Here is a 26,874-nt window from a genome sequence, read left to right as displayed (position 1 = left end):
GTACCAACCCAGCAGGATGAAGAGCAGAGCAGTCTCCTGCAGGACGATACTTTGCTGGACTCAAAATAAAAAAAAAAAAAAAAAGTTCCTTCACCTGAAATTCAAAACACCGGGTTTGCCGGAAGTATCGCACACCCAGAAGACTTAGCGCGGTTCTCTGCCACCCATCTGGCACAGCGTGAAGACAACATGGTACTGGCCATCGACGCCCAGGAAGAAAACGTTACAGTACCAGTTTTCAATATGGAACGTGTGAGCTTTATCAAACACGTGGCAAGTAGTTGTCACTGCCTCCTCCCCCCCCCCATTTGTTTTGCCTCGGATGACCAAGCATAGGCTGGAGGGGGTGGGGGAAGGGTGGGGATGGGGTAGGGGTGGGTATTTGCAGCCCAAGCCAAACATCAAGTAAGAGGCAAAGGTGACCGGTCTTCTGGTATTGACTCTTTAGTGGTTTGCATTCACAGTAAAATAATGAAACTTGGCAAGGAGGCAAAAAAAAAAAAAAAAAAAAAAAAAAAGATCAAGTTTATGGAAAACAAGAATCTTTTTACCTTCCATCACTAACATTGCCATAGGTGTAGAGTGTAATCTGATTAAAAGATAATTATGCAGTCAAGGTATAGTCCTCATAAGTAAGAATACAGTATCCAATTAAAAAAATAAATAAAGGTCTGCCATCAAAAATACTTCCAACTGTAGATTCAGGCATTTGAAACAGCAACTAGCTTTGGCTTTTTTTTCTCCCCGCACAGACTAAACCATCTCTCCTTGCTGCACACCTCTGCCTCACAGAGCTTCAGGAGTGAGGTGCAGCCCTGAGCCGCCAGGGGGGAAAGAAAGCGCTGGCTGTTAGAGCATGTTAAGTGAGTGTGTGGGATTCACAGCCTAGAATCCCACACTTGGGAGGTGGAGGCAGGAGGATCCAAAGTTTGAAACCAGCCTGGGCTCTATGGCAAGACCCTGTTTTGTGGGGAAAGAAAGGAAAAAGAAGGAAGAAAATCACAAAAGACCTCCGCAATATTTGTGTATGATTCTATGTTGTGTAATGTCCCAAGCAGAGCAGTCTTTTGATACAAAAAGAGAAAAAGAAAACAGGATGAGCCCTCAGGCCTGGGGTGTGTGCCGAGGGCAGGCCCAGCTCAGGGGAGGACGGGAGGGGCACAGGTATTTTTCTTTCTGAGGTGGTGAGAATGTTCTATAATTGACTGTGTTGATGACTTAGAAACCCTAAATACACTAAACTCCAACAATTGTGTGCTTTAAATGGGTGAGGCCTTCACTATGTGGCCAGGTCAGTAAAGCAAAGAATTAAAAAACAAGAAACCTAAAAAAAAAAAAAAAAAAAAACAAACTACTGATCTGACCAACTAAGTAAAGAAATCCTTCCTCTTCCAATTAGTAAGATAGATAGATAGATAGATAGATAGATAGATAGATAGATAGATAGATAGATAGATAAAAAGCCACAAGGGGACATTTTCCTGGGTGTGCTTTCCAAGAGTAAAACTGAGTGGCTAACACCCGGAATGGTGATACCTGTGACAGTAAAATACCAAAGTGTTTTCTCAAGAAAATGAAGCCCCGCAGGAACTCCAGCACTTGCCTGAGGCAGGCAGGAAGACATGAGGCAGGCAGGGGCGGTGGACCTTTCCATGAAACAGTTAGATGGAATCAAGCTAGACGCAGGTGTCTTGCCTGGTGTGGTTGACTGCACTTCTCCCCTAAGACTGCCGCTAATGCAGGTGGTCTGTGCCCCACGCCACCATGCCCCTCTGCTGTTCCCCTCCCCAGCAGACTTTGAATTTCCCCTCCACAGCACAGAAAACCTTCACCTCACAAAACACAGATGAACTAGCTTGAAGGGCGTGGGGAAACCAAACAGATGGGTTTCCTTCCATGAGCTGGTTCAAATATCTGGTACCCAAGAGTCCAGGGGTCTTTTAAAAAGGAAAGCATGCAGGCTGGCCTGTGCCTTCCTTAGTCCATGCAAGAGCCCCTTGCTGTGACAGCTTTCCGGATAAGAAAACAGCTCAAAGCAGTGGTTCAAGGCCATTTCTGCACTAGTCTTTCTCTCCCACCATGAGTTAGCAGAACTTTAAAAAGTTTAAAAAGCCACTGAAATGACTTTCTCAAGCAGTGACGTGTTTTCAATTTTTATACTGCAGAGACATCACTGAGTTCATTTAAGGACCACTGAAGTAACAAACGAGTGAAAACAAATGGCCCACATATGCCCGAATGATGACCTGTCCCCTCATCAGCAACTTGAATGTCACAGTCCCTCCATCATTTCAGGGGCTTCTGCTGTTTTCAGATTCCCAGAGAGGCTAGGAGAGATTTACTTTTGAAACACAGAATTTGTAATCACTACAATTGGATATATAAGTCCCCTCATGGAACCTAATTAATTTAAACTTGCATTATTAAACTATGCTGTCAGCTTCACATTGTTTTTTTTTTTTTTTAATTTCATTAATTTTTTTTTGTGTGAGTGTTTTGCCAGCATGTATGTCTGTGTACCATGGATATTCCTGGTGCCCAAGGAGGACAGAAGAAGGCATCAGATCTCCTGGATCTGTAGTCATAGAAAGCTGTGAGCTGCCTTGTGGTGCTAGGAACCAAACCGAGGTCCTCTGCAAGTGCAGCAAGTGCTCTTTCTGTTGGCCCATCTCTCCATACCACCTTCATATTATTCATTAAACAGTGTGGAAGACATAAGCTCAAACATCTCCAGACCTCTAGTTCATAGACCAAGGCTGGCACTTTTTTCCTAGAAGTGTTGTGATTTCTTGGCATGGACCCGGACCATGTCTGTCTGTCTTTCTTTTTTTCTTTCTTTCTTTGTTTATTTTTAACTCATCAGTAACTGAATTATACCATTTTTAAGCAGTCATGGCTTTCTGTATTTCCAACCAGCTTTAGGATGTCAAACATTTTAGTCAAGTATTGGTGATCAGGAAATGGAAACAAACAGCTGATATGCCCATACAACTGACAAGGGGCTAGAGCCAGTTTGGGATCAAGCACTAAAGATGCATAGCATGAGTCCTCAGGCAAGTCACAATATAAGGAAGTGATACCTTTTTACCTCCTGATATTCTGAATGCCCAGATCTAACTGTAGTTAGGTTGGACACCACCATTTAGTGCCATCAAAAGAAGACAGGAGGGTGTCCCAGTGAACTTGCAGCAATAAACGTGTTCCTTGTTCAAAGGCTCTATAAACAGCTCTGGGTTACTTTATTAAATATCTTATGTTACTAAAGATGCATGTCCTTTATAAAAATATTATTTTATGCATGAGTGCTTTGCCTGTATGTATATCTATGCACCACACGCAAGCTGCCTAGAGGCCAGAAGAGGGCATTGGATCTTCTGGAACTGGAGCTATAATGGTTGGGAGGTACCATATGGTACTGGGAATCCAACCCAGGCCCTCTGGAAGAGCAGCAGTGCTTGTAATTGCTATCTCTCTAGCACCATGCATCCCCTAATGATGATGATGATTATGATAAAATACCATCAATCTGCTTTACTAGTTGAGGCTCAAATTCATTATCTACAAAACCATTTCAACAAGTAAATCAAATATTCTTGACCATACTTCCAATTAATGAGGCTAACCTGAAACCAGGTAAAGAGCAACATCCACAGCTAAAGTCCTACAAGCCTACGCCAACAGGCTGCCATATTCCAGTGCACAGATGTGTCTCTGTTCCCTGCTGCCTCTCCAGATCCATCTCCAGATGAACAGCAGCTCCTCTCTGCCCTGAACTAAACAACCATGAGCCCGTGGGTGTCCATGATGGGATTCCTACTGTCAAGAAAAGCTCTTCAATGAAAAATCATTCAGTGAAAAAGAAAATTTCCTGAAACCTAACAGTCTTTGGTGCCTGTCTTCTTTCCACCAGGAGACCTGCCTAATCCTAAACTGTCCGGTTGTTTTGGACATTACTGTAACAGAAGGTATCTTCTTCTCACTGGAATTAACATGTATCTCCAGTTTCTGTCCCGCCCTACCAAGATCAAAGTACCTTTCATTGCCCCGCTTTCCTGACATAAAATGTAAAGAGTGAGCCAAACCAAGGAGGGGAGGCATTTTTTCTTGTTAAGGACCTAGCCATCTGCACAATAGAGGAGACTTCAATTGTGTAACAGCAAAGGAATGGAGAAATAGCATACATTTTGCATCAAGTGGTTTTGAATCATTTATTAAGAGTATTTGAGGGGTCCAGATCTGGGAACCTGTGCCTGTAATCCCAGTATCTCAAGAAGCTGAGGCAGGAAGATTAGAAATCTGGGCCAGCCTGGGTTATGTACATGAAAAGACCCTGTCTTAAAATGAAAACACAAACAAACAAATAAAACCAGTAATCAATTTAAATTGCTAACAGTAAATCAAGAAGGATAGGACATGGACAAAAATAGGTTCTAATTTATTTTAATGTGGCTTCACTGTATTAGTTAAAGCAAATCCCTTAAAAGCCAAAACTGAAGATAAAAATATTCCTAACTAGGCGATGTCCACCACTAGGTGAAGACATTGGTATATGTTTATTCACATAGAAAAATAAGCACATGAAACTTTTTAATAAAAACAAAATGATTTGCAGGTAATAGTTCTGAGTTCATGAGTATCCACTAAGACACAGGTAGACGTAAGTGAAACTGTTATGTCTACGTGACAGAAACCTAGGTACTTTTTGTTTATTTTTCTGTTCTTTTATGGGCTTTCCCCTGACTTTATATATACACACATAGATATATGTATATAATATACTTGACAAACAAGAAGTAGCAGGAGGGGGAGGGAAGGGGCTGCTGGAGAGGAGGGATGTGAGAGTGGAGGATGGGATGAAGAGGAGGAGGAAGAGAAAATTTCCTTTTGAGATAGAAAAGACTGATCCTAATAAATACTTCCTTTAAAAGGTTTCTTCACTTTTTACAGAAGACCCACTACCGCAGTGCCTCAGGAATCACCATGATACTCATTGTTATTTAGTTCTTTTATCTCAATATGACGACACTAGAAAAACCAGTGCTAACTGCTGAAAATGATGTACATCCTATGACATAATCACTTGCTATACAAAAAACACTCTTTAGAAGAGCTTTGCGTGTGAATGTCTGGCTCCTATAGGGGAACAGCAACAACAAAAAGAAAAGGTTACATCATTTACCAAAGATTCCAAGCTTCACAAAATCTCTGGGCACACAGCTATTTGATTGACCTACTTAGCACTAGTACTGGGGGCCACTTTGCAAGTGAGCAATAAAGAATAAGCAAAAAAAAAATTGTGTGAAACACTCAAGCAACAAATATTCCTGGGAATTTTCAAAACCATATTGTGCAATGACACGGTTATGTGTTGAATGAGCCAGATGACCATTTTCAAATGTTCTTAGCATCTACTATCTAAGCCATCCCTGAAACCTAGCTATTTACATTATTTCAAATCACAACAGTCATTCTCAGCTCTCAGAGTAGCTTACTGATGGTGGAATTCCTCTCAGGGTCCTTTCGTGCAGAGTACTAGCTTATGGGTTGAGTCCTGTCTCTGGAATCAGAGATGCCTGTCCCCGAATCCAGGCTTTCCCACTTGCTGAGCTTTAGGTCTTCAGAAAACCAAGAAACTCCTCTGTGCCCCAGACTCTTCATGGGAAACATGAGAAGAGCATTACACGCTCCACAGTTTCGCAGTGAGAATTTAACACAAACTGTGCGTAAGGTACACACATTAGCATGTATGTATGCCTTACTAATTTTGCTGCTTTCTCCATCCATGGGCAGTGTGGTTATTTCTCTTGATCATACAGAAGCTTCTGGTCAAGGACCAGGAGGCTTCCCAGGAAAGTCAGGTGATTTTATGAGGCATCGCTGGTTTATAGTTAAGGATGGACCAAAATGATGCTCATAACATGAGTGACTTGGTTCTAGATCTCAGTTATTTTGTTGTTACTGCTGCTGCTTTGTTTTCTTGACATAAAAGTGAAGACATAGAAAAATACCTAAGTGAAACTCATAAATACATGTTCTAAAACCCACCCTCATTCTAAATCCACTATTTAGTTATTAACACTGCCCTCGGCCTTCAAACTAGAACACTCCCAAACACTCCCCAACTTCTTCTGTCTCCTTCCCTCAGTTTCTTGTCCTCCCACATTGTAACAATTCTGACCACCAAAGATAACGTGAGGAAGTTTATACTTTCACATAGTATCTTGTTTAGCATCACATGTCTATGAATAACTTCTAGTGATAAATCCACTGACTTAATACTCTACAACATCTTCTGGGTACCAGCGGCGATGATAGTAAAGACAGGCTCAAGTTTCAGAAAGCAACCAGCAGTGAGAGCCAAGACTAGGTCTTATTCATAGGTTCTTCTATGGAACAGCTGTGTGATGCAGAGAGCAAACTACCTTCTTCTTAGGATTTTACACTTCGACTTCTGTCTCCCTCTGTGACTCAGTTCCTTTATCCACTGCCTAGGGAGGTGTCAGAGCCAGCACTGAGTTGCCTTGAGGATGACATGACCGTAGATGGAGGGCAGAACAGTTCTGGCATGAACCGCACACTCAAAACTGATGACTTAGCATCAAATTCATTAATATCGTCTAATGGTATCAACATTTCTAAACTCAAACCTTAACTTTATGATTCAGCACAAATCTATACATTTTAAAGGGTTCTCATGTAAATATGGACTGGCATCTGGTATCGCTACTTTTTAAAGTTTAAAATTCCTAACCTATTCCGTCAAACATCTGGTGAATGACCTGTATCATGTCACACAGAATAAAAACTTGTGAGTAATGGAAGATTAAAACTCTCCCTAGCCAGGTGTGGTGGTGCACACCTGTAATCCCAGAACTCTGGGAGGCAGAGGCAGGCAGATCACTGTGGGTTTGAGGCCAGCCTACTCTACAAAGCAAGTCTAGGACAGCCAGGGCTACACAGGGAAACCCTGTCGCGAAAAGACAAAACAAACCCAACAAAAACAAACAGACAAACAACTCCTTCCTTCTCCTCAGCAGAGCTGACATTAAGAAATCGACACAGATACCCAACTCATACAAAACATACACGCAGAAGCTGGAGAGATGTCTCAGAGGTTGAGAGCACTTAGTGTTTTTGCAGAGGACCCGAGTTCAGTTCCTAGCACCCATGTTGGATGGCTCACTATTGCCGATAATGAGAATTTAACCTCTAGGAGATTCTAATACCTCTGGCTTCTTCAGGTACCAATGTGCACACGTGTGCATGTTTGAGCATGTTCCTTGAAACGCACATGCTCACACACATAAATATGCACATACCTCTACATATACATTCCCCCACACGTGTACATATACACATACCCACACACATGCACATACACTCATACGTACGTGTTGCCACACAGACACTCAAAGACACACAAACATTTAAAAAGGAAATCTATTTTTTAAATGTATAAAGAACCACTAAGATCCAGCAGCAACACAAAGGAGAGCAAGGGCAAACGATCAGGTTGCTTCCTGGGGGCGGCACCTTCTACCCTGGACCTTTAAGTATGGTTAAGAGGATGAGCTGGGCACTTCAGGGACCCGGGGCCAATATAATCCAGAGACTGGGATTTGGAACAAGGCTTAGGACAAATGTCTGGGAAAGTAGCTGTAGGAAAGGGAAGTGAGGAAATGAGAGCTTCAAGGCAGCAGTTCTAGACTGCAGGAAGCTATCCAAATGATGCCGACCAGTGTGGGGTTTGCTCTGGGGTCAGCAGGGTAGGGTACCTGGGAAGAACCTGACACAGTCTGACTGCAAGAAACACAATGTCTGCACTCTCCGCCTGGGCTTGATCAGGTTGAGTGATGAGAATCACAAGGATGGAGCCAAGGCATCACAGCTTTATTGTGCAAAGAAAGAAATCTCAAAGGCTGCACAGCAAGGCTTTCTAGTTAAAATATTTCTTTTACTTTCATAAAAAAATAGTTAAGCATTTTGAAAATAAATTTCTAACCAAATCAAGTACCCTGCCTACTTTACGTGTTTATCAATATTATGATCGATTTATTAACATTTTTCTAGTCTTTGAGGTAAATGTGACTATTTTTAACGACACTCAAAAAATCTGCACCCAAGACAGGTGACTATATTGTGACTATACTAACCTGGGTAGGTTCCTGCCATCCTTAAAATGGACTTGACATTAACACAGAGATTTCAACCCACCCCACAGTTTCATGTGAACATTAAACTAAGGCATGAGGTAGTGTTTGTTTTTTTTTAAAATATAACTGTTTTCCATCTTCACTTTAAAATAAAACCTAGTGATACATTAACCAGTAAATATTAGTCTATGAATTTTTTAATATATTTTAAGAGAATTAGAAACACACTGAGGATTGTTTGAGAGATCTGACTCTCTCCCTTAATCCTGTAGGCAGGCCAGCTGGTTTGCCCAATGGTGGTAGGCAGTAAACATCTTTTGCTTTAGGTACTTTGTTTTTTGTCTTGAGCTTTAGTGATCTAAATTTAAAGTCTGCCACATTTGAGAGAAAATGAATTTACAGTACCCTCCCCTTTTTTTCAATGCTGGTAGTAAGTCGGGCTACTGACCAGCCAAACCTCCATCTCCTACAACATCTTTTCTATGACCCCAGTCATTGGAGCTAGTCTACAGGGATAGTGTGATCAGCGTTAGAAAGTACCTTATTTGTGAGAGACATTACGGAAAATGGAATTTCCCACAGACTAATTTTTTCCCCCCTCAATGCTAGCTAACCTGTCCCTGGGACCTAATCTTTCTTGGTGCCAAGACAGACAGAAAGTATAATGTAACTTGCCTCTTGTCTTCACATTCTTGTGGCCTCAAGTTCCTCACCATATAATTTTGCAATGGGTGAAAGAAATCCAGAACCTAAAGAGTTAAGTGGAAAACCCCTTCCAACTCAAAATATACTCTCTCCTGTGCTGGGCAAGGAAGTACAGGTTATTTGATAACTCCCTATCAAATGTTAAAAGGATATGAGACTTCAGCAAAAACTTGGAAACCCATTCCCTTACATATCTCATTTCCTTAGAGAGGGAGGTTTCAAACGTGAGAATGAGGGTCTCCTAACATCCAGGAGAGAAAAGGAGCCCAATAAAAACATCACAAAGAGATGGGGATGTTGCTGAATCCCCAAAACTTAGTCATGTAAGTATTTCCCAAAGGTTAGGATCAGGCTGTTAGCCAGAGTCTAGATTCTGAGCCAGCATCACGGCACAGAAAGAAATGTGTGCCCTTCCTTTCTCCAGAGCTTTGTGATCCAGCCAAGCACCTGTCAGAGATGCAGAAGTCCTACCAGGAGGAGATCTGGGCACCAGCTCACACCACTCTAGATTCCTATCGACCACCGTGTCTAGGAAACAGTACTTTCACAGGTTTTGTGCCACCAGAACACATGGCACATGGGCACGGCAAAACAGGCCAGCCATACAGCAAGGTACCATTTTGTAAATGAGGAAACAAAGGCTGGGGAAGGCGAAACAGTTCCAGAAGAGGGCGACAGGCTTCAGACTAGGCCTCTGGTCTTATGATATCTACCCCAGGATGACTCCCGATCAACGCTGCCCTAACAGACTCAAAGTTAAGCTCTCAATATCACCGCACAGTGTAATCAGTTTACGATACATAGCTCATCTGGTTCAAGCCACCTCAGCTACGTGTGTCAAGAAGATTAGAGTTTCTAATATCTGAAAACACCCCAACTGCAAGTAAAAACCTTGTCCTTTCCAGCTGGTAGAAAGTAGAAATAAATTGCAAAGCATCAGTGATATGACACTAAAAGGCCATTAGGGATTACCTTTGCCTTATGTTGCTGTATTTTCATCAAAGGGGAAAAAACACCCCTTTTCTATCATCTGCATTTGCCCGAAGTTTCTAGGATCTCACCAATAGACAAGAATCCTCCTGCGACTCTGGTCCCGCCCCTATTTATTCTTCCAATGAGCTATTTTCACCTATTTCCTAAAACAGAACATTCTATGGGATACGGACTTTCACTGAGCACAGTGGTCTAATGGCTCTTTACAGAGAATAAATAAAATACTACAAGAAGGGGTTACTTAGCAGATACTTGCAGCTCTTACATTCCATAAGAAACTTAGTTTGATAGAGAGCAAGCATATCAGAAATATGAAAATAGATACAAGGGCTATGCAGCTGGCGTTGGTGCTTTACTGATTTGGCAATCTGACTGAGGGCTTCCCTTCTGGTCTAGGCTGCTGTAACTAGCTCAAGCCCAGATGAACTCATGACTACATCATCATCTGCCATCATCGATGATAGTGTTAATGACAGAGCTTAGGAGGTTAGGGAATGGAGAGATGGCTGGCTGGTTAAGAGCACTTGCTGTTCTTCTAGAGGACCCAAGTTCTGTTCCTAGCACCTGAGCTACATCAGGTAGCTCAAAACCATCGGTAACTACAGTTCCAGTACATCTGGTGCCTCTGGTCTCACATGTACACACCCACCTGCATACATACACACCTACACATAATTTTTAAAAGTTTATCAGGATTAAATTTTAAAAGAATTCAAAAGAGTAGATTTTAAATTTTCTAGATAGGTGACTGTTTTGTTCAGAATCAGACTCTCTCTCTCTCTCTCTCTCTCTCTCTCTCTCTATATATATATATATATTTTTTTTTTTTTTCAAATGAAGCTTCTCTAGAGCTGTTCTTCTTTTCAGGGCCTCCCTGCAGCTGGCTCTTCAGTTCATCTTTCTCGGTATTGAGTAGCAAAAGGCTCATTCATTCACTCATGTTGCCTTACGGGGTCCTGAGCCCAGGGCCTTATTGGTGCCGAGCAAGCCTCTACTGTGGAGCTATATTCCCAGCCCTCTTATTTTTTGAGACAGGATCTTACCAATTTTTCTAGGCTGTCCTGAAACTTGCACTCTTCCTGCCCAACCTCCTGAGTAACTGCAATTACAGGCCTTTGCCACCAGGCCTGAGGCCTGGCTAATCATCTCTACTGAAGTGAAATTTAAGTTGTCTCAGTAATGAATTACTCTGATGGAGATCAAAATATGATCTCTGCAAACTGTCATCAGGTGCCATATAGGATTCTTGGCGGGTAGGGGGTGTCACGATGACCAGTTGCAGTTACAACAATGAAAATGTCCATTTCTAGACCTTCTGTGGCACAGCTTCCTGGCCTCAACTGTTGAAGTGGGAGAGAGATCCTAAATTCTTCCCGCTTTGTGCTGCCACAAATAAACTCCCATACAAGCTATCATTCCCTAGCGAGCTTTGGGACGACACACACACCTAAGTTCATGATTTCAGTGGGCTTAGCTAGAGTGGACACTGCGCATAAATGTCTTCGGTGGAGACATTTCTTCGTTGTATGCTCCTCCTCTCACCTCTGCTAACAGTGGAAAACATACACAGCTGAGTTATCAGAGTTGCTGAGTTAGCGATTCCTACTCGCTGCACAGGCCTCTGGTTAAGAGCCCTGCTTCTTCAACCCTTCCTCATTCCCAGTCTTTGCTGTTGGGCTTTAACTAAGTTTTGGGCTTTAGGCCTCCAAATTTTAGAGATTGGGTCATTTACAACTTTAAAATAATTTACAGGGTTATAAGGAAAGTCTACAATTCCTAAGTTGTGATTTCACTTAAAAAGAAAAAAAAAATCACAATAGGGCCAGTGTGAGATGGATGGCTCAGCAGGTAAAGGCACTTGAGGTGCATGCCTGATGACCTCAGTTCAATCCCTGGGACTCACAGCGCAGGAAGAGAGTAACTTCCCAAGGCCATCCTCTGGTGTCTGCACACAATGCCCATCTCGGCATGCTCACAGTCGTATCCATTCGTATGCATTATGGTGACCTCACATGCACATGAATAAACTAAATTGAAAAAATTAAGTGCAGTATTTAAAAAGCAGTTTTGAACTTACGTATGTACGTACATGTAGACACACACACACACAGACTTCCAATGACTCCAACTGGCCTTGAACTCCTAGACTCAATCTTCCTGCTTCAGCCTCCCAAGCTGCTATGACACACTGCAATCTGTGTGCCGCCACCTTTGGTTCTGACAGAGTATTTTCAGCGGTTATTTCAATAAAGCCTATAGATGCTACTTGTTGTCTTTGGCCACCCCTCACTGCCTCCAGCTTTTTGAGACGGGGTTTCTTGTAGCCCGGGATGTTTCTGTACTATGTCGGCGAGAATCAGCTTGAGTTTCTGATCCTCTTGGCTCCATCTTTCCCAAGTCCTGGGTTTCCAGATGGGTAACGTACCACCACGTCCAGTTTGTGTGGTACTGAGGACAGAACCCGGGGCCTCATGCATGCAAGGCAAGCACTCTTGGACAACTGAGCTACGCCCTCAGTCATTGCTCCAGACTCTTGTCAATTATGAGTCTTTCCCTACTTCGCAGTAGTGCAGTGTGGAAGGATCACACGGATAACCAGGGACTCTGAAGAGGAATTTTCTCACACCTTCTCCTGATAGCCACACACAAATATTACACAGAATACACGTCAAGGGTAAAGAGGAAGGGGCCAGGATACTTAGCTGCGAGGAACTAAACAACGGGATCAGGGAATTCATTCCTCAGGAAGTCAAACTGGGCAGCCCCTTGCAGTACAAAGGACCTCCGTAAGTGGGAGTGGATCTGATTGCTCAAAAAAAAATTCCAGTCACTTGAGGTACAAGCCATAGTCACTCTACCCGTGAGCTACTATTTTTCACTGTTTGTTTCAATGCCATACAGCGCTGGCACACTGGCATTCAGAAGCTTCATTGTCGGCCAAATCCACCTCAGTTCCTTTGCCCCTGAAGTGAACACTGACCAAAACAAATCTTAGTTGTTTGTAAACTAACAGAAAATCAGGGGTGAGAGATCTAACAGTGAGATGATGGATTTCTTCATCTGAAATACAAATGTTGATTCCCTAATGGAAAAATTCATTCAACAGAACCTGGCTGTTCTAAATGGCTAAAAGCAAATAAATACCCGTAACATCTCTACCCCAATTCCTTCTTTAAAAATAAGGATTTAAAAGGCAGCGGAAGTGAGGCCATAAACATCTTCCCTTTCCTACCTGAAAGGTCACTCTGAGGAGATCACAGACACCAGAAAGGTGGAGGGCTCTCATGACTCAGAGCCACTGTGGTCAGGGGCCCTGGGCAGCTTGCTGGCTCTCCCTCCCCGGCATCAGAAGAGAAATAGAAGGCTTCTCTTATAAGGTGTTAACCATTTGGGCTGCAGGAGGGACAAATGGAAGTTTGACACCCAGGATGAATAACTAATCTTACCCCACAGGGAACTTTCATATGTTAAAGCAGCTGGTTGCTTTGTTCATTCACACTGTGCTAGAACACTCAGCAATACCACTGAGCTTGGGTCACAAAGAACTAGTTTTTGTTATTGCTGTTGTTTTCATACCTCTACATTGGTCTTATTTTCACAAGTAAGCTTCAGAGGAAGGAGGTTTGGGAAGACGCTCTTTAAAACCTCTCTGGGGGGTCCTGGCTCTGAAATATTAACAGGCTTGTGCATCTTCTCATCCTCTGGGCTTGAAGAGCTTACACTGACACCAAGTGGGTTGTCATGGCTGCTTTCTCCTTGTTTGGTCAATTTGTCTGCACTAAAAATTCATATTTAAAACTCCAGGAGAGACTCATTTATAGATATCTGGTATAGACACTCACATTACTCCCTTAAAGGTTTCAGTTCTAGAACGAGGTCCCAGCTAAATGCTCTTTCAGAAGGGAAAAAGATGGATGAAGGAAGTTCTCCTGACTGGGTGCCATAATGACTGGCTTAAAACGGGAGCAAAGGCATAAGGTTATGGTAAAAATTCAGAAGAGGCATCCCTGTGTGTGTCACTTGGCCACAGCTGGACTCTGAGGGCACAGTTAGACACAGACAGGAGAGGGGCCGGTGGGTGCCTGGCCCTCCCACAGAGGTTTCTCCCCAGTTCTCACAGGCAGCAGATGTAATAAACTAGGAATTGTTTGTAATGCAAATTCAAGTCACAAGGCTGCCCCTACCTTGAAACTCAAATACAAATGGTCATCCAGCTCCTGACACTACCTGAGGAAGTCTACCATTGCCGATGTCAGTGACACAAACAGTCCTGCTGAGGACAGGGGGAAGGAGGAAGAGAGCAGAAGTGTGGTTAGGGCGAAGAAGAGAAACTGCCTTCCGGTTAAAGTGTTTTTGATCTCAGAAACATTACAAACAGCTGTTAGGTATTAAAACCCAAAGATTGTAACTCACTTCAGTTGGACTCTAAAACTGACATAGCCTTGCGGTTAAAACTAAAAGGCTTCTGGAATTGTGCAAACTGCAAGGTCTCTCCATAAAACATACCTAACATGAATGCATTTTAACATGTAAGAGGATTCATCACAGGCATCAGAAAAACAGAGACCCGGTTCTCTCAACAGTCTACACCCAGTGACATTTCCTCAGCCCACAAATCTTTCCTAAGCCGTGAATGGCAGACTCGTGGACGTCAACATTTCAACATATACATAACAGCAAACACCTTTCATTCTACTGACATTTCAAAATGGTGCTGGGATATAGGATAGGTAGGCATGTACACGCACATTTGCAGGCACACACACACACACACACACACACTCTCTCTCTCTCTCTCTCTCTCTCTCTCTCACCCCAAAATGAGTACACAGGAGGAGTCAGGAGAAAAGGCTACAGAGACCTAAGACCGAATACTAGCTTAAAGGGGAAAGGATAATTTTCAATACTTGCAGGAGCTATGTATAAATACCAGGCAGTTTATTACATTAATTTCCCCAAATTTCTTGTCTGAAGAAAGAAGCAGCTGGTCTCTTCACGGACTAAACCACAATTTAGTATGAACTGTACTCATGGGTGAAACAGTTTTGGAAATGATTTTCTGTTACCAAAACTCTAACTTGATTGGAAAAGATTATGTATTGACCTGTTAGCCTTTCCACAGAACACTTCAACTGTTCCTTATCCAAAATGTGGCCCCCATTAAAAAACAAAACAAAACTGTACAAGTATTAAAAAAAATCAGATTTATTTCTCTTTCTGGCTCAGTAAGTCCTCTACAAGTTTTAAATCCTAGAAGCATTTTCGGTATGTGTGTTAGGAAATCTCTAAATAACAGACTGTGATTGCTTTATTAGGTCATCCACATTTTAGGTAGAATATTGCTCACACCACCTAGACATTAAATGTCATTAACTATTTGAAATGTCTTAAAATAATGGGAGGGAATATTCCTTGTAATGAACATCATAAAGATCTCCAAGATTTGATCCCCACAAGCTGCGTTATGAAAAGGAGAAAGATCGTGGTTCCCCACCTGAGCTTAAATATCCACCTGAAATTTGCAGAAAAATTATCACCGTTAAGTCTGCAATCACAAGGCCCACCGAACGTCACACACCTATCATTTTAACCATCAAAGGGCTCAGACCATGAAGATAGCCACAAACACTCCAGTTCACTACCAACCATTTCCTCTCTGCTTCTCTGGTGAACCTTAGAGCTCTCGCTTCTGTCACTAAGGCATCAGTGGCACCCCTTCCCCCGCCCCCCTAAGGGTTTCTCACAGACTTCTCAGCCTATAGAAGCATCCCACTGGGACTGGAGAGTCGCCCCCAACAGTGAGTGAGACTCATTCCTGTGTTTCTCCCTGGGCTTGAGGGCTGGAGGAGTAGGGCTGGGAACAGGTAACTACGACCACCTCAGAAGCTTCCCAAACAGCAGGGGGACGGTCAGGACATTCACCAGTGTGACCACGTGCACATCCTCTGCACGATGCCATTCAGCTAGGTTCTCAAGACAGAGGTGGGGTCTCTACCCCCAGCTGGACAGAAAGAACGCCAAGTAAAACGTGAAATTCTTCATAATATTGTGCACACCAGCACAGCACAGTCATGACACTGCATTTTTTACAACTTGAAGAAAACTGAGTCAAAAGATTAAAAATAGCAACAGTCTTCATTACATGATCCTCAGATAATTTTCCCAACTGACAATAAAGTGAGAATGGCTCATTTGTGCACTCCCAACCCCAAGACAATATAGCTAATATAATAAAAAGAGACATTTTCAAAAGCCAAAATAACATTCTGAATGTCTACATTCAACTGAGCCTCAGGAGTTTTGACTCTGACAGTTTTGGGTTTTGAAAGCTACCTGCTCCTTAAGTTCCTGAAAGGCTAAACCCCTTTTCCTCCCATCATCAGCACAGAAACACAGGACTTATAAAAATCATGGATTTGCTGGTTGGCTCCATTTGATTTCAGAGCTTGTGATCTTCTACTTATTCACATTAGCCCATCAGCCTAAAACTAAAAATCCAAACATGAGACATAAAGACAGCACTGTTCTCAGACCCGCCACTCCTTTAACACAGCTCTCGCTGAGTGATGACTAGTCGCATACAATGAGGCCATTGCCAATGTGTTGGAAGAAATAAGCATTCTGTTGAAACACAAATTAATTTGCACGTCTGAAAATAATTTTCAACATCAGCATGTTACTCACTGTCCTCGGAATGGGTGGAGAAAGGGATCCATTTGACATGTACGGGTCACTATTCATATTTGGCATCATTATGTAGCCAGAATAACTGGAGTAGGGGGGTCCCTTGTTGTATAGGCCTCCATCTGGATGCTTTCCTGGGAGAAGCCAAAGAACAATCAACTTTTCTTTTACATCGCACCATTTTTCATCAGAAGATCTTTTCCTTCTAAAACAAGCCAGATTTTACAAAAAAAAAAAAAAATACTTGTTCATAAACTACTGTAACTGGATTATTATGCTCTCTTTTAGATTGACAGTATTTATGCTCTTCAATGGCTCAACAGCAAACCAGATGTGCAAAAAAACATGTGGTTCAATTTACTTCCACTACTGACTGATGTTTTTACAAAAATAAGAGTTATTCATCTAACTTAATTTGTTATAATGCTAACAAACTGGACTGTGGAAGACAGACACACAAGGGAACACACACAAACTTAAAACCAAAATGTTAATAGGTGAGGCCATCTACTCCCAATACACATACACATAGATACATTTGAAGTGTCTCTCTTTTAGACAAATCCAAAAATTCCACCTGTGCTTCTGGAGCTCTATCAAGTGTTAGATTTTTACTGGGGGGGGGGGGACTGGATCTAGTGTATGGTTTAAAACCCAAATTTGTAGTGCATTAACCTTTGGAAGTCCTAATTTCATGGCTAAACTTACACCAGTCTACCAAAGAAACGTTCCTTTGCTTTTAATCTGCATAACTACTTGTTGCCAAGAAGGAAGACTGATATACAGCTCTCTCCCTGGCCCCTGGTCCACACACTCAATGCACAAACATTCCATTCTAGACAGGCCAATTGTTAAGTAATTGAAGGAGACCAGAAATGCCAACAGATTGACAAGTGAACCCTATGGGGACCTGGTTAAACTTGGAATGAGCAAAGGAAGTATGTGTGTGTGTGTGTGTGTGTGTGTGTGTGTGTGTGATTTTTTTTTAAGTGTTGACAAGAATCAGTGATGGGGGAAATGTCTACCATTTGATACACGTAGCTTCTAACATTTTTTTAAATATATTTTACAAGCTATGTTCAGTTTTACTGAACCCTGATCCATCTGCCCACACACTGTGTTCCTTCGCTGTACTGAGAACCTACACACAGCAATTTTGCACATGAAAAATCCTCTTCAGAATGAAATGAATAATAGTCTTCAGAAATACTCCTTCTCTAAGAATCTGGAAGCCAATGGAAAGCCAAAGGTCCAGACTCATGCCAGGACTGGTTCTAATGGGTGTGATAAACAATGAGAGAGAAGCTTTGAGTTTTGGGGCATTCTTTCCCATTCATTAAAATACTACATAGAAAGTCTTGCCTGTCTGGTTCCAGCCAACTCAACTCAAATGGAAGTATCAAAACAAACAAACAAAAGCAGATATTCAAACTGCAAGTGATCCTATGATTAAGAGGGGAGGAAGAATCTGGCTTCTTACCGTCATCAGGGTGTTCTCTGGCCTTGTCGTGGTAGGGCTCCTGAGAGGACGGTGCTTGTCTGACCACCTAATGGCAATGAATAGCCACCCCAAAAAGAAAGAAGATCACCTTAGAGTTTGTAACCTTACAGTGTCTGCTGACAATTCAAAGCAAGAGGTTTATGTAAAACTCAGTCTACCCATTAGGTTAAAATTAAGGACAAGCTAGGCCTGAGTACTGGAAAATCTCCTATTCAATATGTATTTTTGAGTGATTATCAGATACTCTGAATCAAAAGATAAGGGGGGGAGTGAATTTGGGAATAACGTGTTCCACTCTAACAACCCATCAATATTTCCTGGGTGCTCAGCTTCTGGGATGTGTTAATCCTTAGTTCACCTTGACAAGATCTGATTAAAACGCCACCAGAAACACCGTTTTGTAACTTAAATGAGATCTGGAAACATAAACAAGAGAACCACTTTGCCGGGGTCTTAAGTAAAACTGCCTGAGAGCAGTCCTCGCTGGGACTGCATTCACTTTTCTCTCAGGACTCACAGGCCGAGTGCTAGCAGGCTATCAGAGCAGAACTGGTCTGTGGTTAAAGGGAGGGAAAATTGAGAGTCGGGTAATAGACATCTAAAAGGTAGCCCGGTTGATATCAGTTTTGGTAAGCGCCATCAACCACGTGCAAATCCGTGGTATCACCCCGTCACCATCTTCTGTGAGTCTGCTTGCTCCACTTCCACCGCGGAAAGATGAACAGTTCAAACACCCTGGTCGTTTTCGGTTTCTAAAGCACTGCTTTTCTCCTCACACTAGAAAACTTTTTAAATGTGAGGTGGGTGGAAATGTGGGGAGCACTCCAGGAGAAGGTAAGGGGCTCTTCTACAGTCTGGGGAAAAGTCCCAAAGTTCAGAAGGCATGTGATTCCTTAGCCCCGTGCCCTCCGGGCGACCTCATCCTTCAGGCACACAGAAACGGTTTTTTTTTTTTGTTTGTTTGTTTTTGTTTTTGTTTTTTACCTGACTCTTGACTGCACCCTAGCCCCCTCTTCTACTTTTTGCTGGACTTTGGGCATAGAGAGCCAAGCCTTATATTCTAGGAATCAGACCCCCAGCCTTTCAAAGTGTGTACTCACCCCTGCCATCAGGAGAGAGAAAGTAACTTTGAGGTGTTCTTAAAAGTACTCCTTAAACCCAAAATGTCCCCGCCCCCGAAACCACCCTTTCTTTGGGGTGGGGGTTGGGGCAGAAGGCTGCCATTTAAGGAAAAGGGTATATACTGTTCAAGTTTGTCTGGAAGGAAAAACGTTGGGGACATCCTTTGGGTATCAGAACTTCTCTGCAGGGCCAGACCTGCCGCTAAGGTGTGGGCTTTGGGTGTGGACCCCCCATCCGACGCTCGCTCGCGCGCGGCCGGCTCTCTCGGCTGCCCCGCGCCCGCACCCACGTGTCTCTATTTACTCTACTCGGGTTACCAGCGCCGTCGCCTGCAGCTGGCCGGGAGATCTGATAAAGCGCGTCCCTCCTCCCTAGCCGCGGCCCGGGCTTCCGCCGAGGGCTCGCCTTTCTTCTGCAGAGATCCAAGGCCTGATCCCAAGCCAGCCCAGCCCCAAACAAACGCCCTTCTTTCCACTTGAAGTGCCCGGGGTTGCGGGCGGAAGGACGGCGGTGCCTGTGCCGTTGGGCGGCTCGGCTCGCCTACGGCTCCCCGCAGCAGCCTCGCCCGCGGTGGGGAGCCGGCCCCGCAACGCCCCCGCGGTCGGGGCTAGCGCCCGGCTCCTCGGCGGTTGGGACGGCCCCTCCCGGCAGGCCCACGCCCGCCTCTCCTTCCCCCCGCCTGGGGCTTAGCTCCTCGGAGCCCTCGGGGGTTGGATGCACTTGCGTACGCTGTGCCGAGAGGGCTAGCGGATGCACTTTGTTCTCCACCCCGGGAAGGGCGCCGCGGTTGGGTTTAGACTTCCCTGCTTTAGTGCCTGGAGCCCCTCAGACCCGCCGAGACGTTGGGAGGACGAAACGGGTCGGGGAAAGGCCAGCGTTTCCTGCCCATTCGCCGCCGTTCAGCCACAGGGCCACTTGGACTAAACCTCCCCGGCCGCCGCTCACACACGTGCGCACCGTGGACCAGGGGCCGTTATTCCCCTCCCAGGCCGCGAGGGACCGGGGCGCAGCGGCCACGGCGGCCCCGCGCTGCGCCGGCTCCCTTCTCCGCGTCCCCGTCCCCGGGGCCCGCCACGCCTCTCCGGACGGCACCCCGCTCACCTCGTGCCCGTTGCTGGCCGGGATGATTTCGGACTCGTTGACCAAGGATGACTTGATGTCGGCCAAGTCGCCCTCTTCTTCGGGGTGACTGATCTCGGCGAAAATCTTCTCCTTCTGGGGATCGCCCTCGTCCTTGAAGGGGATCATCTCGTCGGTGGCGCAGAGTTCCGGGTCGCCCCCGCCGCCTCCTCCGGAGAGTTGGGGCATCCCGGCGGCTCTGTAATCTCCGCTCCGCGGCGGGAGCCCTCGGCGGCGGCAGGGAAAGGGGAGGGGGGGTGTCGATGGGAGGTGGTGGTGGTGGTGGGGGTCGTGAGAGTCGGAGGACTGCGTGCGGGAGGACCGCGGATGGAAGCGGGGTGGGCGGGCGAGGGGCCCAAGGCCGGAGCAGCCGCGGGAGCCGCCGCGATCGCCGTGCTCTCCTCCCTCCTCACTCAGATGGATGCCGGCGCCCGGCCCCGGGGCGAAGGGCACCAGACTGCGAGGGCGGCGGCCGCCGGCGCCTCCTCTGCGAGCGTCTGCGCCGCTCCGCGTGCCCCGGGCTAGGCTGCCAGGGCTGGGTGATCGCCCCACGCCGCCCTTGGTGCCCGGGCCTGTGCGCCGAGGACACCGTTTCTGGAGAGGGCACGACTTTCCAAAGTGCAAAGGAGAATCCCGTGGCGCGTCACCGTGCAAAACCTCTCCACGGTGGAGTCCTCGGGTGCCGATTTCGGTGTTGGTTTGCTTTTGGAGAAGGGGTGGGGGTTTGCGCCAAAAGGCTCCGTTTGCCCCAGCGGAGGTGCGAGGAGAAATCAGAAAACACCGAAAAGTCCACTTCCTGAAGGGTAAACAATAAAGAGCCTCCCGGGCTGCAGTGGTCCGAGTCCGAGCGTCTTTCCTTCCCTTTCGCTTCGGTTTTCCTTCGGGAGGAGCATTTAATCTGCTGAGGGGGGCGGGGGGAGGAGGGAAGAAAAAGAGAAGTTTGCCAAGAATAAAGTTTGTGCTGGTGAGCGCTGGGAATCGGCAGTGGCTGGCGCGGCGGAGTCTTGGGGGGTCACAGCAGGAGCCTCGGGCCCAAATGGTCCAGCCCGCAGCTGGGGCCGATACACACTCACACACGCGCGCGCGCACACACACACACACACACACACTCGAGCCCGATCCCTCTTTGTTCCCGGCTCGAGTTTCTGCCTGGCTCGCTGGCGCAGTTACTCGCCTCTCTCCCCGCCTCCCCTCTGTCAAAGCGAAGAGCTGCCGGTGGCCCCTGGGCTCCTCCGCGCGGACCGGAGGGGAACCCCGGGAGCGCGGCCGCCTGCAAGGCTCCGGGCGGGTCCGGATGCCAGGGCCCCACGAGAGCGCGGCCGGGTCCGTCCGGTGCGCGCTGCCCCGCAGGTGAGCGGCTGCGCCTTCCCACCGCCTCTCCGCTCCGCGCCGGGCCGGCGCTGCAAAGCTATTCACTCGCGTCGCTTCTCCTCCCCCGCCCCTCCCCCGCCTCCTGCTCTCCTTGGCTGCCGGCTGGAGGGGTGGGGAGAAGGCAGTCAGCTAGGAGCAGGAGGAGGAGGAGGAGATCCAGGTTCTCCCCCAGCCCTTGCTCATTCCCAGCGCCTAGAGGACGAGTCAGAGTTTGGGGGGCACCGTGTGTGTGTGTGTGTGTGTGTGTGTGTGTGTGTGTGTGTGTGTGTGTGTGTGTGTGCGCGCGCGCGCGCTCATGCCTGAAGGGGAAAAAATTGTTAAAAACATACAACCTAGGGAAGGACCAGGTGCTGCTTGGAACCCAGCCCAAGGCACGCTGTGGCCGACGTGAGGTGGCCGAGAAAGGCGGCCCGGATGGCTTGACTTCGTCATCCGAGCATCTCTTCTCTTGCCTCCACTCACTTCTTGTCCTTTGCCAGTCTCCCTTCAACCTCCTTTCCGCCTCCCACTCCAGCTCCCTCACTCCGGCAAGGGGAGGGAGATGAAAGAGAAAGCCGCCGGCGCTGTGGTCGGCACCACAGTGATAGATGCTCTGACAGAGGGAAGGAGGCGAGAATTAGGGACTAGGAGAAGGAAAAGGAGAAAACGTAGCGCATTGCTCACCTAACCCAGGGGAAGACACACAGCAAGCCCGAGGAAAAGAGTTGTGGCTCTTTTCACACGCTCTTCGGAGACAAGGGTGCACACGCTAGCGAAAATCAAGTCTCCGGGGCTTACGGAGGGGAGACGGGGAAGACCAGGAAGAAGGGAGTGAATAAAGACAGCCTTAATTGTCGCTTTCAAAACACTATCGCCTTCCTTGGGTCCTCACCATGGAATGAACATGGGTTCACGACTCAGAATGTAGAGACCTTGTAGAAAATGAAAATACATCCCCAAGGAGGGAAAAGAAGGACCTGGAAGAAGGAGGCAGGACTGGGCAGGGGCTGACATCCCGGACACTCCGCCGAAAGGGGCCCTTGAAGACGCAAACCCGAATCCAACCTCAAAAATCCCCCAGTTCCCACTGTCTCTTTGATTCGTTTTGCAAAAGGACAGAACTTTTAAGGGCGATGCTTTGGGAAAGTTACTGTGTAAGGGAGGCTTGAGTTTGGAAACACGTTACACTCTGTCCCTTAACTCTCAACCCCTCCCCTCGAGTCAAATATTCAGGCGAAATTATTACACCAATGCGGCAGCCATCTGTAGAGCCTGGGAGCAAAAACAGGAGACAGGAAGAATTGTATCTCCATCTTCCTTAAGCTGAAAATAAAAGGCCACAGAATCGTGTGTTAGTGGCACTCCGCAAGGACGCTCGGGCAAAGACCTCGCCTTTGAAGGTGAGACTGGGCTAGTGGACACAGTAGACTTCAGCAGCTGTTTAAGCAAACGTTCCAAACTTTGCTCACCGCCTGTTTGGGAGGTGGCTAGGAAGCATTTTTCAAGGCTATCAGTTCAGTTGGTCCCATAGGGCGTGGTTGGTCACGTGCAATTTGATAGATTCAGGTACAATTAAGGAGCTGGTGAAAGAAGTCAGAATAACGAAAACTTTTCTTTTTTTAAATTCAAACAATCGTCAAAGCTATAATTTACAAAAGCCTAAACATGACATTTGACTTCAGGGCGGCAGGGGGAAGCGTAGAAGGGTTGCTAATAAATCCATTTTCATAGCGATGCCGTGCAGCCTCCGGTGCTGTCGGTGGGGCAGGCGAGGAGAGAGGGACGTAGCTTCAGACGTTCAAGCGCCCGCTGACATAAATTTAACAGAGCCAGAATTCCTCCTCCGACTGCGCCAATTTGACTGAGCAAGAGAACCCTGGAAGATGCAGTTTCATCAAAGCAGCCGGAGTAGACGGGTCCTTTTCATCAAACCCAGAAGGGGGAGGGGGCAAGAAGAATAGCCAGAGGGTATTTTTGGAAAGCCGAGAGGAGATTAAATGACGACTCTACTTCTTCCCCCGTTTAAGTGTTGCAACTAATTCGAATTCCCATTTTCTCCTTCGCGTTAATTATCTGGACTCCGTGAGTCATACGGAGCTCAGCTCCAGGTGTCCCAGGGATTAGAAGCTCGAAAAGATGGAGGTTTTTGGAGCAACACCTAGTGAGAATGGTTTGCTGCAAGGGCTGGGATAGGTGGCTGCGTTTGGTAGCTCGCTGCAACCCTCTTTGGAAACATTGGTTCCAACGAAATCACCTAACGGCCACGCTTGGCGGTGAGTGGTCTCCGCAGTGTGCGGTCTTTCAGCAGCGTTGTGGACCTTAAATGGGGCTACCCTTAAAACGGTGCGCCCACATGTTTTAAAGCTTTGTCGGTAAAGGGGGGTGGGGGCTGGCATCTCCCTGTGAAGTCTCTCTCAGGCGAGAAAAGCAAGGAGACACGGGAGGAGCGAAGTAACCCCAGGAAGTGGTGTCTCTGGACTTCGCCTTCCTGGCAAAAGCATTCCAGCCGCCGGGCAGTCTCTCCTAATTCCTGTGGGGTTGTTATTAGCATAAGCAGCAGCTTCTTTGCTCCTTGGGGTTGGGCTAGTGGGATCCAAGGTCTGGGATGCGGTGGGTGCGGCGCGCAGGAGCAGCCCTGCCGCCCCCTTTCCTCGGAGGTAGGGGCAGGTTGTTCGTGTGAACTCCAGCGAACCGCTCGAGGTTGGGCCGGAGTAGGCTTACTCCTTCAGGATGTGGGTTTCAGGGGGGGCGTTTTGATGTGATTTAGTTCCGACCGTGAAACAATTGCTAGGGGCTGGCTGCGTTGCTGTTGGTTTTTCTCCTCTCGGTGGCTTCTGGATTTAGTTTTGGGAGCGAACTTGTTTTATATATCAACACTTCCTTTTGCACGAGGCGCTGTCCTCTTTGCCCGTGCTGTGCCTCTGGGTGGGGGTGGGGGGATTGCGGGGAGGGGAGCCGTAGAGGGGGGCGAGGAGCCCAACCCCAGCCGGAACCCAGGCTGTGGGGAGCAGAGCTGGCCCCACAGCCCCGGGGTGAGCAGAGCCCAGTTGGCCGCGCGGGTGGGATGGGGGCGGGGGAGGCGGGGCAGGGAACGGGGGGGGGATGACCCACACAAGGAGACCCTCCCCCACTTGGCCAAGTGGAGTCCGCTGCAAGCGGTCCAGGGAGTCCTTAATTACAGGGATGAGAAGCGCAGCCCCCCACCCCCGCGCAGCCCTCCCCACCCCCAGGTCCTAACCCTGGCCCAGGCCCCCAGGTCTTCCTTTTGTGTGGCCTAGACTCCCTGCCAGCTGCGACCTAGGTGGGATCCCAAAGGAAGGAGGTGGCGGGGCCTACGGAAGAGGGTGCTCAGTAAGACAGCAGAGAAAGGGCTAGAAAATAAACGAATTCATGCGATTCCAGGGGCGGAACCGAGACCCCGGTTCCCCACCCCAGCTTCGGCAGGAGGCTAGGTCTGTGGGCACCTTCCGTTTAACCGACGTCGGGGAGAAGGGGGGTGGGGACGAGGGAAGTGGCAGTTTGTGTCCCAGGGGCTCTTCCGCCTTAAGACAAACAAACCCAAAGCCCCTTCCCTACAGGGTCAGGGAACTCGTGGGACCGTGAAAAAAACCTCCTTCTCCTCCCCGGCGCCCGCAGACGCCCGGTTTCCGCGCGGCCGGCGCCCGTTGGCGTCTGCAGCTCGGCGCGGTCTCCCGGGCGGGCGATCCGAGCGCGGGATCGGCGGCCGCGGTCGGTCTCGGGAGCCGGCCCTCGCGGGGATGGAGCAAGCACCGTCCACTCCGCTCCGTGGGACGTCAGCGGACGGGAGGGTGGCTGAGGACGGACGGTGGAGGGGACGAGCGGGGTCGGGGGGGGGGCGCAGAGGTTCGTCTCTGCACCGAGGAGCCCGCGTGACATGGGGACGGCGATGGGGGTTGGGGGCGCCACGCATGGACTTCGGCTCTGCGACGCACGTGCCGGGCCGTGGAACCGCTAGTTTTAGGGGGCGCGGACATCACATTCCTTCCCTCCCCCCTCTCAAAACTTTTTCTCCTGCGCCTTCATGTGGCGTGGGCAACTGATTTCTGGAAAACACGCCCCCCCGCCCCCGGCCCCTCTCCGCCGACCCTCCAGCCCCCTCCGGCCTCCCCGGAGCCGGGATGCTCAGAGAAGGGCCGCCCGCGCCCGCCGGTCTCGCCTTATATCCGCGGAGGGCGGCGCCTGCGCAGGGCCCGGCGCGGCGGCGCGGCCTTTGAAGTCGCGGCGGCTGCGGCTTTCATCCTTTCTTTTTTCCCTCTCAGGCCCCTTTGTGTGACTAAATTTGGCAAGAATATGGATCCCAGCCAGTCTTTCCACGTGTGCTCCCAGCTCCCAGCTGAGAAGGCCAAGGGTTCTCTTCCGGGTAAGGAGACAGGGAGAAAGATCAAAGAGTTTGGGGAGCTGGATCTGAAATGTGAATTGAAAATAAAAATCAAGCCTGGACACATTCCAGTTTCTAAAGCAAAACCAACCCTCCGCAGAGGCCGTCTCACTACGGCGCTCTTTTCTCTCAGCTCCGTTCGTCCACCCCCCACCCCACCCCCCTCTTTTTTTTTTTTTATCGAAATCATTTTTGAGCACATGGGATAAAAAAATAAAGACAACATAGGGAAGCACTTAGATTCTCCAGATTTTGTTTTGCAGTAATTTTATTAGGGAAAATATCTTGTTCATAATTACCGTTATGTGAGGCCGAATTTCTTCAGCCATAAATATTGTCTCCTTCCCAGCACGCTTCACACTTTCTTCTGCGCTGACACAACACGTGTGGCCGTGCTGTTTGTGCATCCTGCTTTTTAACCCCTCTACACACCTCCCCCCCCCCCCGACACACGGTGACGGTACCCTCACTTATCACTTCCACAGAAATTAGATTCTAGAAAACCGGTGTGAGTACCGTTTTTTAATCGCTTTCCCAGTTGGTCTCGCTAATTTGAAAGTGTCTTGTTGACGCGTCCGCCCGCACGTTTCACGCAGAAACGTTTGTGTCTACAGCGAAGAGCCTGTAAGTTTTCTCCTCTGACGCACTTCTTGAATGGTGTTCCCTACAGAGACATTTCCCAAGCGTGCGAGGCAAAATCAGACATCCCTGCTCCAAGACAGGCTCAGCCCCTGCCTCCCTTGCTGCCGGTGAAGTTAGTCAGGGCATTTAATCTCTCAGAAGATTCACTTTCTCTGCAAATGGGTGTGTGGTAGTCTACCTGTCAGTGAGATCATCCGTGTGAAAAT

General features: G+C 47.4%; 1 protein-coding gene across 3 annotated transcripts in view; it reads right to left on the bottom strand.

Moving 5' to 3' along the window:
- The window catches only part of Lef1 (lymphoid enhancer binding factor 1), a 108,080-nt gene extending 86,637 nt beyond the window's left edge, over positions 1-21,443 (bottom strand). For all 3 annotated transcript variants that reach the window (XM_055628252.1, XM_055628253.1, XM_055628255.1), the window contains exons 1-3: positions 20,260-21,443; positions 18,016-18,082; positions 16,536-16,669 (exon numbers count right to left, since the gene is read on the bottom strand). In XM_055628252.1, coding sequence (XP_055484227.1) covers positions 16,536-16,669; positions 18,016-18,082; positions 20,260-20,466 — 408 coding nt within the window. In that variant the 5' untranslated portion in view covers positions 20,467-21,443. The remainder of the gene's footprint in view (positions 1-16,535; positions 16,670-18,015; positions 18,083-20,259) is intronic.
- Between the last annotated feature and the right edge of the window lie 5,431 nt (positions 21,444-26,874).

Source organism: Psammomys obesus, unplaced genomic scaffold (genome assembly GCF_907164565.1).
Source record: "Psammomys obesus unplaced genomic scaffold, mPsaObe1.curated_primary_1811, whole genome shotgun sequence".
NCBI lineage: Eukaryota > Metazoa > Chordata > Mammalia > Rodentia > Muridae > Psammomys > Psammomys obesus.
This window is presented reverse-complemented; position numbering and strand designations above follow the sequence as displayed.